Below are 13,891 nucleotides of genomic sequence, written 5' to 3'. Positions count from 1 at the left end.
TGTTCCTGATGCGTGGCCCTGCTCCCTGATGCATGGCCCTGCTCATATTACAAATTCTAATCCAATGTTTCTAACTTTCAAAACCTTAGGGTTTTCAATTATTGAATCCAAAGCAATTATTCAACATCAAAATAATGTCAATCCATCATATAAATACCAAAGGTTTATGTAATTTGGGGAAAACTTTAATGGAGAACCGATCTCTTATAGAGAATCAATGAAATTCACAACCTACCTCTGATACCAATTGTTAGAATTTTCTTTAATCCATTATGTAAATTTCTATTATGCAATGACTATTATGAAATTACCTTTTCCCTTTGAGATCTTGAATTACGTTGCTCTCACAACACAATATATGGTTCTCAAATAATTAAGGGTTTAGAGAGCACTAACCTGAATCCATTGTTCTTTGATGTTACCTCTCTCTTTGATGTCGTTGATTCCTTGGTATTTTTCTCAACTCTTCCTTCCTCTTTCAGCTCCTCTCGGATGGTTGAGAGAAAGTTCCTTTATGCGTTTACCGTGAGCTCACTTAGAAACCTTGAAAAGTGAAAAAATAGAGAATGTCGTAATCCACATTTGGTAACCGCTCTTTAATTTATATGAAGGGAGAGGGGAGGGTTTCCTTATAATTGTATTTACAATTATACTCTCAATGACTCTATATTTTATATTTAACCACCATCACATTAAATCATTAATTAAAGTCATGCTATAAGTTACATAGGCCACTATAACAAGATTATTAAAATAATTTAACATCACATATATTATGATTTGAGTGTGATGATGATATGTTAGATGTTTTTAGCATATTCAATGAAAATGCCCAATTTGGTCTTATCCATTTGATGGTTAGCATGAAATTTCTTGCACAACGGGTATCTTAAAAAAGAGTGAAAGAGTATACAATTTAACTTGAAAGGGATATTAAGTGGATAAAAATGATGATATGTTAGATGTTTTTAGCAATTTCAATGAAGATGCACACTTTGATCATGTACATTTGAAGTTTTCCATGAAAGAGATATTAAGTATTTGAAAAATGATTCATTTAGAGAAGTGGAAAAATGCAAGGAGAAGAGACATGCACATTAGATTTATTGTATTGAGATTAGTTGTGGATTGTGAAAAATAAGAAAAATTGAAAGTGGTTTCTCCAATAGTTAAATAGTTGGCACAAGGATCTTAGTGACTTTAAGGATCATGGTAAAATTTTATTTTAGATATGTAAAAAGTATGTATGCTTAGTTACGCATGGACTAAACTAAGACTTTTTAAATTTTTAATTCTAGAGATAGCCATATATAATTGTCAATGGCAAAAAATGGGCTTTGCAAATACAAATCAACATTAGAAAAAGTTTGACCTTAATTTTTTTATTTATTTATGGTTATTGCAAAACTTCCTGCAGTTGGAAATTGTCGACATTGAAACTTGAAAGGCATTCTTGTGTCTAATGGTGTTATAACCATGCATGGTATCAAGACACTTTCACTAAATTTTTTTGTAGATATGACCTTTGCTTTAACCACATGAGAAGTCATCCTAGAAACTAATAGTCTAGTACTATTACAATTTACAAAGTCCAGAAGTCTTATCAATATTTCTAAGTAATATTATTTTTAAGCTCGTACTTAAACTTATTTAGGAATACTTTCTTTATAGATGCTTGGATTCGACCTCCCTATGAGGCTGTTAAAGAAAATAAGTTAGTTCAAAAAATTATTATTACCAATTGCAAAATGATGATTAATTCAATAGTAATATAAGCAAAACCATTTCAACAGAAACAATATCGTGTTCATCACCATATATAGTCATACTCTACTTGCGAATTATCCGTGCTTTAATTTTCCACGTTGATTTAAGCGGAGTAATATTGAAAATCTTGTCCAAATTAGGAGCCATCTTTTCATGATCAAAGGAGTGCCAAAATTACCTACCAAATTTACTCTCAATCATTAAAACCTCACGAGACAATGAGGAACATAACCAATTGTCAGTGTTTAAGAAAAAAAATAAACAAACTGGTATTATAAAATATATGAAATAAGAGGATAGAACCACTAACTCCTTTGGATATTATTATGATTCCAAAATAGAATTTGAGCCAATTAGTACAAATAAGAAAATAGAAACAAAATGGGAGATATAAAAAGCAAAAAACTCTATGAAAGGTTTACGGTAATTACCCACCAAGTGCAAACACATTATTTCCTATAAATGTTGATCCTTTAATAGCAAACTATACAAACTGAGTTCTTAACTGGGAATGATTATAGGAAATATTTTTAAAATTAAGGACAAATATTTTTAAAATATAGTAAATAATATTGTTCTTGTTTAAGATATTCTATTTTAATTTTTTATTTATGATTTTATGTCTGATTATGCACTGTTAAAGTAATTATAGAAAAATAATTCAATTCTTTCGTAAAATTATGAAAAGATTACAATATTACAATTAAGTTAAAATATTTAGATATTGTTCTTATGATTTTTTTTATTAATTTTAATCATTATGAATGCTATTAGTATGGGTGTGGGTGTGAAAGTAATTGAGTCTGCATTCATTCAATCATATTATGAAAATATATACAAGAGATATCTAATCAATTACATGATATTAGGAGAAAATTATGCTGAATCTCTAGAAACAAGGCAAGTATATTTCCTGTCTTAATTAAGTATCCTAAAATAAGCTATATAAAATATTCGATGATGGTACAAAATAATTTTACAATTATATCATATCTTTGATTGTGCAACACTCCCCCTCAAGCTCAAGGGCGAGGAAGGGACATGAGCTTAGAAATCAACTGAGTATGTGAAGTTGGAAGAAGGACCTTGGTGAAGATATCCGCTAGTTGCTGGTTGTAGGGTACAAAACAAAAGTGGTTTGAAGCTGTCCTTGTTGAATTTTATCTTGAACAAAATGACAATCAACTTCAACATTGCTATGTGGAGTGCGGCCTGATTGTCACATGATAAGATGGCAGGATGTGGTGGAATACCCAACTCATGGAGCAGAGTTTGTAACCATGTGAGTTCACTAACAACCCTAGCCATAGCCCAATATTCAGCTTCGGCAGAGGAGTGGAAAACTATGGATTGCTTCTGGGTATGCCAAGAAAGAAAACTTGGTCCAAAAAATAGACAATAACCAGTGGTTGATCTTCTAGATGTGGGGCAAGAAGCCCAATCTACATCACAGTAAGCATGTAGGCGTAGGGAAGAATGAGATGAGAGGTGGATGCCATAGTCAGCGGCAGATTTGATATATCTCCCCACTCGAAGAGGTGCTTGCCAATGTGTGTCGTGAGGAGAAGACATAAATTGTGATAATAATTTTATTACATAAGTAATGTCCGGACGGGTGACCGTAAGGTATAGAAGTCGACCAACCAACCTTCTATATGGAGCAGGGTCGGATAAGAGTTCACTAGCATCAACAGTCAGAGTGTGATTGTAATCCAATGGAGTCGAGGCTAGTTTACTAGCAAGAAGGCCAGTATCTTGCAAAATTTTGAGTGCATATTTCCGCTAATTAAGAAAAATTTCATTTTTGGAGTGTGCCACTTCGATGTCCAAGAAATATTTCAATGGTCCTAAACCTTTGATGTTGAACCGATTGGAAAGGTATTGCTTGAGGAGTGGAATAATAAGCAGATCATCCCCTGTAATTACAATGTCATCAACGTAGAGGAGTAAGATGGTGATATGTGAGTGATGAGTAAATGTGAATATGGAGTAGTCAGATTTAGATTGAGTAAAACCAACCGCAAGTAAGGCATCAGAAACGTAGTGAACCAAGTATGGGGTTCTTGTTTTAACCCTTAAAGTGACTTATTGAGCCGACAAACTCGATGCTCCCCTTGTTTACGAAATCCAAGAGGAAGTTGCATGTAAACTTATTCTTGTAAATGACCGTGTAAAAAAGTGTTGGAAACATCCATTTGATGAGTTGGCCAATGCTTAGCGGCTGCAATACTAAGAACAGTTCTGATAGTAACTAATTTAGCAACTGGAGCAAAAATATCAGTAAAATCAAAGCCTTCAAGTTGCGAGTAACCTTTAGCCACCAAGCGTGCTTTATACCTATCAATGGAACTATCAGAATTGTATTTAATGTGGTATACCCATTTACAACCGATGGTTATCTTTCCAGGAGGCAAAACAGCCAAAGTCCAAGTGTGGTTGGCCTCTAATGCCTTTATTTCATCCACCATAGCCTGTTACCAATTTGGATCTTTGCAAGCAACAGTATATGAGGTGGGTTCAATGTGTTTGGTAATGGAATTAATGAAATGAAGATGATTAGTTGAGTATATATGAGAGCAAAGATAGCAGGAGATGGGATATTGTGTACGTTGAGATGATGAAGAAGATTGAACGGAGGCCATATTGCATGAATAATCAGCAAGGCAAACTGAAAGTCGTGGGATATGTTGAGAGCATCTAGGTGGTGGGTTGGGCACAGTAGTAGGTGCGAGACCAAGAGTGGGGACAACAGCAGCAGAAGACCGAAGGGGGTATTCGTAGGTGTGATATTTGGCAAGGTAGTGGGATCTTGATCAAGAACGGGTAGAGGGATAGGGAGGCAGTCTGTGTAGGAGGCATGTAAAAACTTACCAGTTTTAAAAGGAAATATAGTTTCACTAAAGATGACATCACAACTAACAAAAAACTTATGATGGATGAGGTCACATAGGTCATATAGTCGATAGGCTTTGTGATCAGTGGGGTAACCTACAAAAATACAGCATCTAGCTCTTGGTTCAAATTTATTTGGATGGTCATGAGAAGTGGATGCATAGCATAAACAACCAAAGATACGTAGATGATTGAAATCAGGGGAAAGGCCATAAAGTTTCTCATAAGAAGTCTTATCACCTAGAACTTTTGATAGGTGTAGTTGATAAGATGGGTAGCAGTGAGAATGCAATCCCCCCAAAATGAAAGTGGAAGGCCAGCATGAAAACGTAGAGCTTAGGCAACATTAAGAAAATAGCAGTGTTTACGTTCAACAATACCATTTTGTTGAGGGGTAACTGGACAACTAAATTGCTGTAGAATGCCATATTCATGAAGTAATTTTTGATATGAATGATTTGTAAATTTAGTACCATTATCAGATCCTATAGTTTTGACGCATTATGAAAATGATTATGAATGTAAGCCAAGAAGTGGACAAGTAAAGAATATGCATCAAACTTGAATTTCATGAGATAAGTCCATGTGACTCTGGGAGAAATTGTCAACAATAGTTAAAAAATAACAGTGACCATTTTTTGTTGGTGTGGAATATTTTCCTCAAATATCAACATGAATTCAATCAAACAAAGAGTTACTGGTGGGCATATGTAAAGGAAAGAGAAGTCTTGTTTGTTTTGACAAATGACAGACTTCACAATAATCACAAGAGGTCGAATGGAGAACTCAACAACTCCAATGTCCTTTCACTTAGGTTCAAAAGTAGAGTTGAGGCAAGAAGTGGTTGGAGGTTCAAAACCTATAGGGACTTTAACTTTCTCAATATTTTTAGAAGGCTCAAGGGGTGGTGTTTGGTTTGGTGATGCTAAATACATAGAAGGCATACATTTCATTTAATGATTTTGCTTAATCTTTATTCCTCAGGGATGAGTTCTACCACGATCCTCAGCAATGCTTACTTGCGTCAGGATTAGTAAAGGTTGGCTGGCGACGTGTCTCGGTGAGCTATTCCGTGCGATTGGGTAACCCCCCTCACTACCCCCAAGGTTCTTCCTTTGAACCTGAACACTCCACATTCCCTAATTGTACCAAGTTGTGACCTTAACTCTTCTTTTTACCTCCATGCATGATGCATCTGAACAGTTACATGGAAACATCCGCACTTGATATTTGTCATCATCCAACACTGTCATTCTCGGATTGTACATTCAGACTTCAAAGAAAATATCATACTTCGTAATCATCATTACAATTTAAACTAATATAGTTACCGGTAATACAATAATCAAAATCTGAGCAAATAGGAAGTATATAATGATTCTATTAATCATGATAAAGCGAAAACATCACATATTTCATATCTTTTTACCAAACATATTAAAAACATGATCAAAGTGAATAGTCATACGTGCACATGATACTAAAAAAATAAGAAAAGACAAAATAGAAGTAAATATAGTAACTTTTTATATAATTTCAAAACGAAAGGTATGTATTTTAACTAGGTATTATTGAAAGTATCCACACAGGACAGCCGCAAGTTTAACTCCACATGCATTTGATTTTTAAACCAACAATCAATAAAAATCAGAGTTAAATTGTAAAACAAATTTTTGAAATTCAAGGTTAATGGTAAAAATTTGAGTTTTGAGAAAAGCGAGTTATTTGGTCTCAGTAAAAGTAAAAGTTTGAAAGAAAATAAGATCTTCCTTTAAATTTTATCTAGTTACCCTAACGCTATTAAAAGACATTAACCTTCTTACCAAGAAATATTTTTCATACTAAAACGATTTCAACTTAACCAAATTAATTGTTTTTCATATTGGCTAATCAAAACTTGTGTTTTTATCCATAAAGGTGTAAACAGAGAAGAAAATAGGTAGGTTTCTTAGAAAGATTAACTTGCAACAGAGTAGGGGAATGTAAACTGAAAGGAAAACAAGTGGGTTTAATGGAAAAATAACATGCAACAGCACATTATCTTAGCATCACTCCTTATATTAACTCGAAAAGCAAGATTATCCAAGAATCGTGAGAATAACAAGCAATCAGCAACATGAAAATATACCTCAACCACAATCGCATTCATGCAAGTCACAAAACATCATTTTAATGGTACCATTCAAGTGGGATCGTCGAGGGATTAAAGAAAAACTATTTGCATGTGAACTTTTAATGAAGATCAAAGGTGAGAATGAGGGAAAAAAAAGGGCGCATGCAACACTCAATAGTTATATGCTCAAACACACATTCATACACACACAAGGACTCCCTTTACCTTGTTGGAAATAGAAATGATAAGGAAGTTAGAAGGTTGCCTTTGTCGTTTGTAGTGAATCATCCACGACGCAGTCTCTTGGTGGCAGTGTGAGCATTGAAAGAAAGGTGAGAGTGTGGCGTGCAAGAAGGTTTTCTTCGTGCTCCTTTGATCTCCTTAGTGGGTTGCAGTAGTGAAGAGATGTCTTCAAAAAACGAAAAGAACAAATGAGGGTGAAAAGGGTTTATATATAGTGAGCGTAAGTTGTGGGAGTGAAGGAAGGTATAAGGTGTAATTTGTGTCTTTTCATTTCAATGGGTGTTATAGTAATGGAACAACACACGAAAGGCTAGGTTATACAATCGTTTTCTCTCTCCATCCACTATGTATTTGAATGGGCGTAACCTTTCACTTTCTCTCCTGAAGAGTTGCGTCTCCATTCCAGAAACAATTATCTCTAGAGATAATTTCGAGTGGTGGATTGGCATTGATTGGGACGCTCATTTAATGTAGGCCGACAATTTTGAATCATTTGAGGAGAGGAATAATTACACGTCCCTCCATATTCTTCTAAAGGTTTGAATGCAGTTGGGAGGCAAAATAGATGAGGTTTAATGATGAATTAAATAGGAAAATAGAAGGATTTTCGGTTAAGTATAATTAAGGCGTAATTATTAGGGAAGCTTTCAATAAATTTCCACGTAATTGGTGGTGATTCATGATGAAACGGCTAGTCATAAATGGGTAGCTAGAAACACGAAAAGTCATTAAATATAAATAATAAGGGCTTTGATTTGGATCATTAAGGCTAATTCCTTCTCTCTCTCCTAAACATCAACGCATTTTCGGTTACAGCAATTAAGAGAGAATAGGGTAAGTGGGAAAGTATCTCTTAGACTTCTTCTTCACGTGGAATATGGTAAGAAAGAGGAGTTATTAACCTAAATAAATAGTTGGCTCCAAGTGTGCTTGGTTAATGGAGAAACGAAAGGGCTTGGAACCATTATGACTAGGCTTAAATGAATATTAATGGCAAAGAGAGAATAGGAATAAATGTCAAGAGAAGGGCAAGAGTCACACGTGCACACTTCACTCTTAAATGGAAATAATAATAACATTAACAGTAAAAAAAATAGATTAAGAAAATGAATAATAATAAATGTAGGGTCTACACGTTTCATGAGTCGGGAAAAATCATCCTAGCTTTTTGTCTTACTCTCCTAAGGTTTCCAAAAAAAAAAATTTCTCTACATAACCATGAAGACATATATATAAGAGAAAGAGTACATTAAGTATTATCACACTATTCCATAAAATTTAGCCAATGCATAAACAAAATGCAAGCAAGAGCAACAAACGATCTATGAAAGTAGACCGAATATGGAGATGTTACAACTTTTTACTAAATATTATTCCATAAGTTCATTATTTTATAGTAGAATATATAAATATAGTCATTAAAAAAATTATAGAATATACTATAATAATAATTTTATATTTTTATTTTTATTTAATATAAAATATGATTTTCTATATAGTTTACATTATTTGTTTTTTTAATTATTTTATTATATCTCTAATTTTAAAAAAATTATCATTAGAAAGTTTTTTAAAAAAAATACTAAATAATAATTACTGAATACTATTATTAGTTGTTTAAAGTATTCTATTTTAATTGAATTTTAGTTCTAATTTTATTTCTGATCGTGTTAAATCTTATTAGGAATTATATAATATAAAATATGATTTAATATTTAGTTTAAATTATTTATTATTTTTTATTTAAATTAATTTATTGTATCTTTGATTTGGAGTTTTTTATTATTAAAATTTTTTTTAAAAAAATACTAATTATTATTCCACAATTTTGTTAGACGATTATTTTTTATTTTATTGTATTTCTAAATCAAAAAAATATTTATTATTAAAAATTTTGCAATTGATAATTAAAAAAATTAATGTAATTAAACTAATTTACTACTAATAAAATTAAAAATAAAAGATTATAAATTTATTATTTTTATTATCTCTTAAAAAAACTTCTTTTATATAACGTATACAGAAGTGAATTAAATTTATTATATTATATAAATTAATACTTTGTACTTAGTTCTTTTTTATATGATTAGAAAAATTTATATTCCTGTACTTATATTTTGACTAGTTATGAATAAATGATGGTCATATATTAATTGATTGCAAAGACATAAAATTATGTTTTGCTTTTATTGATTTAGCACATTGTATATACCTTAAATTTTTAATTTTTTTCATTTGTTTCAAGAAATATGTTAACATCAGATCATTAGTTATTAGTTAAAATTTAATAAAATTTATAAAAATAACGTTAGTTTCACTGTTTTTTACTCTTAATTTAATATTTATCTCTTATACTTTTATAATTTTAAATAAAATTTAATTAATAATTAAGAGTGTAATTATTAGAAGAGAAGAGAGGAAATATCCACTTACTTCCTCATGTGCAGGTAGATATTGGGTAACATGTCATAAATCTCTTAATTATCTCTTTGATTAGAAAAGCCATTTATTGAACAGGGTTTATACTTATTGGGGTTCTACATGGCGTTTGCATCAATAGCTGGTATGGAGAAACTTCAACACTCCAAAAACTTCGGATTCTTCACAAATAATGATGTTTTGACAGTAGTATAGGGGTGTATGTACTCGTATGAAAAGAGAGAGAAAGTGTAATCGATGATGTACAAACACGAATCAAAATAAACTTCAATAGTTAAAAAGCTTATATAACGAGGCCATTTCATTAAGCTCATTAATATAAAACAGACAGTTGAAGGAGCCTAAAGCTCTCAAAAATCAGAGGCTGGCAAACCCTTTGACACAACCACCTGGCCCTCTCGGCATAAATATAAAACCCAACCAGAGACAACAAAATCTATATACAAAATCTATACAATCATCGTACATCAAAATTTACAGTCATTTGGCAAGCAATTGCTGCATTATCAGTTGCAACCGCTACACCTCTGCAAGTTGTGTTGGATTTACAAGCCTTGTTACCATCAAGGTCTGGCAGTTTTCTGGCTTTCTTCCTATACAGGTTGAGGCATCTCAAGCACACAAACTTCGAGGGAATAGAATCAGAGTTATCAATTCCAGCACATCTGGTATGTTGCCAAACACCACAGGTATCACATGCCAACATTCTTTCCCCATCATCATCATTGGCCCCACAAGGGCAATCAACTTTCCATGCCTCGGTTCCTCTTTCCATTCGGAAACGGTTTAGCCTGTGTTTGGCTGGGCATTTACCTTGAATTTGGACAAATCCACTTGTTCCAAGCAAGAATTTTAAGGTGTAGGAATCACTGACTGATCCAAATTCTAGGAGTTTCTCAGCCTGAAACCTCTTGTACATCACATATACTTCTTGAAAAACACTAGTGACTTCACTCATGAGGTCCGAAAGAGTAGCATTCAGAGGCAAGATAATTAGCTCTGGAGGTGGGGATGGATCATCTTTAGGCTGATCAGAAAGCTCCACACTACACCACAACCTAATGGCTGGAGGTAGCTCGGCTGCTACTTTTTCAGGCTTGTAATCCTTCATAAACTGCTTACAGTCTAGGAGCTTTCTTGCTGAATCAACCACCGATTTCTTTACAATCCAACGTCCATTGCTTGCCATTTTGTCAGGGTGAATAATTGAATAAAATAAAAATCTCAGATCAGATATCACTTGTTCTTCTGATGGATAGCTAGAAATTGCACCAAATCCACTTTGCACACTACTCAATTGATCAAGCCTGTTGTCAAGGATAAATACAATCAGTTTTTACTTTTACAGAAGCAACTGACAAAACGCAAACATTAGGTAAAACATTTCCACTCTTACCTGAACTCAACAGCATTAGAAACGGGATTACATCGCGATTGAACTACCATGCCATTGGAAGCCGATTTCCCTCGAAAGTGCTTGAGACTATAATCTAAAAGCTCAGATGCAGCCCCCTTGCACACTGAACCCTTGAGAAAACGCCAACTCACCCATTTGTCCTCACTATAGGCACCAGATGCAAGTAACACCTTGATGAAAGTTTGTTGCACATCTTCAACGTCATTACTCGCCCATGGACACAACACATTAGCAGTGCTAGTGTCTTCATGCTGTTCAGATGTTTTGGTCAGGGGATTACGGCATTTGTGAATCAATGCCAGCATAAAAGAGAAAAGATCTTTAATTGTCACAAGTCCAGTATCTGCCAAAGACTGGTAAAGAGAAATGACACACTGAAGGCGGGTTCGAGGCCCCCGACCGAGGAACAAGAAAGAGGACAAGGGCATAGTTGACAGGGCATTCACTGCTTTTCTGTAAACATCTTGTGTAAGAGCATAGCTGCCAGCACCAAACTCGTAACCCCAATTGCCATACCAAGAGTACCCTTCAGTGATTGCATGAAGCAAACGATATTCCAACCCAAACTTCTTGGACAAATCCATCACACTAACCTTCCTGCTCAAGCATAGCATACATGATGCACCACTCACTAAAATGCAATATGAATGTACGAAATATTTTCTCTTTTTCTCAACTTTTTGAGTGCAAAATGTTAGTTTTGAGGGGTTATTGATTTGTACCTAACAGAGAGAGCGCCACAAAGCCTATCCCAGAATCCCATGATATCAGATCCAGATAGAAACTTTGAACCACCTTCTCTTCCATTTAGTGTAAGTAGATGACCATAACCATTGGAGTGAACAACCCCATGTAAAAGATGGGTATTATCATACACCCAATCCTCTATATCATCAACGGTAATTGCAGAGTCACACCAATTACACCTGCCAAGATTTTCAAATTAACCAAGACTAATAAGCATTTTTGCATTAAAAAATATCATGGGTCAAATATTAATGCTGAATGGGAACACACCTTGGTTCAGAAAATTGAATAAGATTAGCACATTTTGAACATGATCGTTGATAAGGTTCAGAAGCATTGCTTGAATCAGCCCTTATTATGAAATGGTACCGCTTGCGACACACTGGATGCCCACTCCATCCTATTTTTTTTATAAATTCAACCAAAAGTCAAACCTTAGAAAAGTCACATCTAAACCAAACCATATCCGCTGATATCACATGTTTATCACATATTTATGTTTTTTATGAAACTATTTTTATCACGAAATCTTTATGTCATTAATATCACATAGTTTTCTTTTAAAAATATTATTTACACTATTTAACTCTTTTAATATTTTATAATTAGTATAAAAGATAAATTATTAGAAATAACCGCAATATTTTTTAAAAATGTTAAAAAATATTGAAATTTAAAATATTCTTCCCCTAGAAAAAAATATATCTTTATCAACAGTAACTACAATTCCGTTAAACTTATTTAAAAAATCATATATACTATGAAGACCTATATCACAAATAATATGATTAAATATTTTTTATAATCTTTTAAAATTGTGAAAACTGAAAATATATCTAGATGCAAAATAAGGTGCTTAAGATCAACTCTTGGAAAATCCACTCATGACTCGCCGAATTGACTCGTCAACTCAGTAACTTCACGTCTCAATAGAATGTTCTAGTAGTATCATGTTTCCGTTTCTGGTTTTTTTTTTTTGTTGTTTTGTTTTCCTGTGTTGCTATTGAGTCAGTGTGTCGACTCACCAACGACTCGGCACTGGTCGCAGTAGACCGGGCTTCGAGACCGAGTCACTTCTTCCTCGACGATGTCGACGGCGATCGTCACCGGTGACAAATCCGGTTCTCCATCAAGAGATCCGACACGGAACGAGATCTGCCACGTCATCAGGGAGGGAAAGAGCGAGGGAGGGAAGGTGACGCGCGCGTGGCTAGAGAGGAAGCGGAGAACGCTGAACCGGAAAGGTTCGCCGGTGGAATCTCCGGCAACCGGAAAAGAAAAAAAGTCATGAAGATCAGCGGTTGCTCCTCTTTTAATCCGCTTGGTGGGTCTCTCGTTCAGCACCATAGCGTGCACGGCAACGTTAGTAACGAGGGTTACGATTTTATGTTTGAAAGAAGAAGATTCAGCAAAAGATAAACAGTAATATTTTGGATCCGTAAGAAAAATAGCGGCGCAAAACTACTAAGCGTTAGGGTTTGTTTGTTCTGCTCTCAATATATATACCGTTCCAATTGGCACTTTTATTTTTTATTTTTTATTTTTTGAGTCGGTGAGGTAAAACACAATAACATTGTTAATAATTTATATTTTATTTATATCATAATTATATTATACAGTACCTTTTTAAAAATAAATAATATCTTATTATAATAATTGAAAATAAAATGTAATATCTTACGTTATTAAAATTAAGATTTATTTAAGTTGCGGAATAATTCGAGACTGCGACATAAAAGCTTACTTCTTGGTTAAGTTTCTGACGTTTGGATAGGTTATATAAATTCTGATTTTCTAAGGATATATTTAATAAATTAACATTAAAAAATACGGTAAAATAGTACTTTTAAGTTTTAAGATGTTAATGCATTTAATATTTTATTTTATAATTTTCACAGCTATTTTTAAGAAATTTGTTAATGAAATTATTTTAAAATGTTGAAAATTAATATTTTATTGAAAAATATTTGTTGCAGTTTTGTTTTTGTAGACGGGTGTTGTTTAGCATGTTCTCTACGAATTCGCTAATGAGATAAAAATTAAGATAAAAAAAATTAGATGAAAATAAAATATTTAATATTTATTTATTTGAATTGAATACTCTTTAGCACTCCTTAACCTCTTTTATATGTGGAAAAGTAAATTATATACACATGTATCATTTATGAGGAGTGTTCATTCAAGTATATCGTAAATTGTAAAAATTAAACTAAATAATTGAATCACCACAAAATCCTAAAAATCAAAAAAATTTTTATTGAATTAAATTTTAA

General features: G+C 33.2%; 1 protein-coding gene across 1 annotated transcript; it reads right to left on the bottom strand.

The window, feature by feature from the left end:
- Positions 1 to 9,727: 9,727 nt before the first annotated feature.
- Positions 9,728 to 13,091, bottom strand: LOC113847909 (PHD finger protein At1g33420-like). Its single transcript, XM_027477241.1, has 5 exons — positions 12,644 to 13,091; positions 11,889 to 12,018; positions 11,594 to 11,797; positions 10,851 to 11,468; positions 9,728 to 10,761 (listed from the first exon to the last, which is right to left on the bottom strand). Exons 1-5 carry the CDS (start codon positions 12,963 to 12,965, stop codon positions 9,912 to 9,914), a joined length of 2,124 nt encoding a protein of 707 aa, XP_027333042.1. The 5' UTR covers positions 12,966 to 13,091; the 3' UTR covers positions 9,728 to 9,911.
- Between the last annotated feature and the right edge of the window lie 800 nt (positions 13,092 to 13,891).

Source organism: Abrus precatorius, unplaced genomic scaffold, assembly GCF_003935025.1.
Source record: "Abrus precatorius isolate BTA unplaced genomic scaffold, Abrus_2018 Scaffold8, whole genome shotgun sequence".
In the NCBI taxonomy this organism is placed as follows: Eukaryota; Viridiplantae; Streptophyta; class Magnoliopsida; order Fabales; family Fabaceae; genus Abrus; species Abrus precatorius.
Note: the sequence above shows the minus strand (reverse complement) of the source record. Positions and strands in the feature narration are given on the sequence as shown.

Bases quoted from the DNA above. Each gene is read 5' to 3' on its own strand.
- LOC113847909 (XM_027477241.1), bottom strand. From the start codon at position 12,965: ATGGTGCTGAACGAGAGACCCACCAAGCGGATTAAAAGAGGAGCAACC. The intron at 12,019-12,643 runs GTGAGTCGACAC...TAAAAAAAATAG, and splicing joins CGACCAGTGCCGAGTCGTTG to GATGGAGTGGGCATCCAGTG. The intron at 11,798-11,888 runs GTGTGTTCCCAT...AAATCTTGGCAG, and splicing joins ATTCAATTTTCTGAACCAAG to GTGTAATTGGTGTGACTCTG.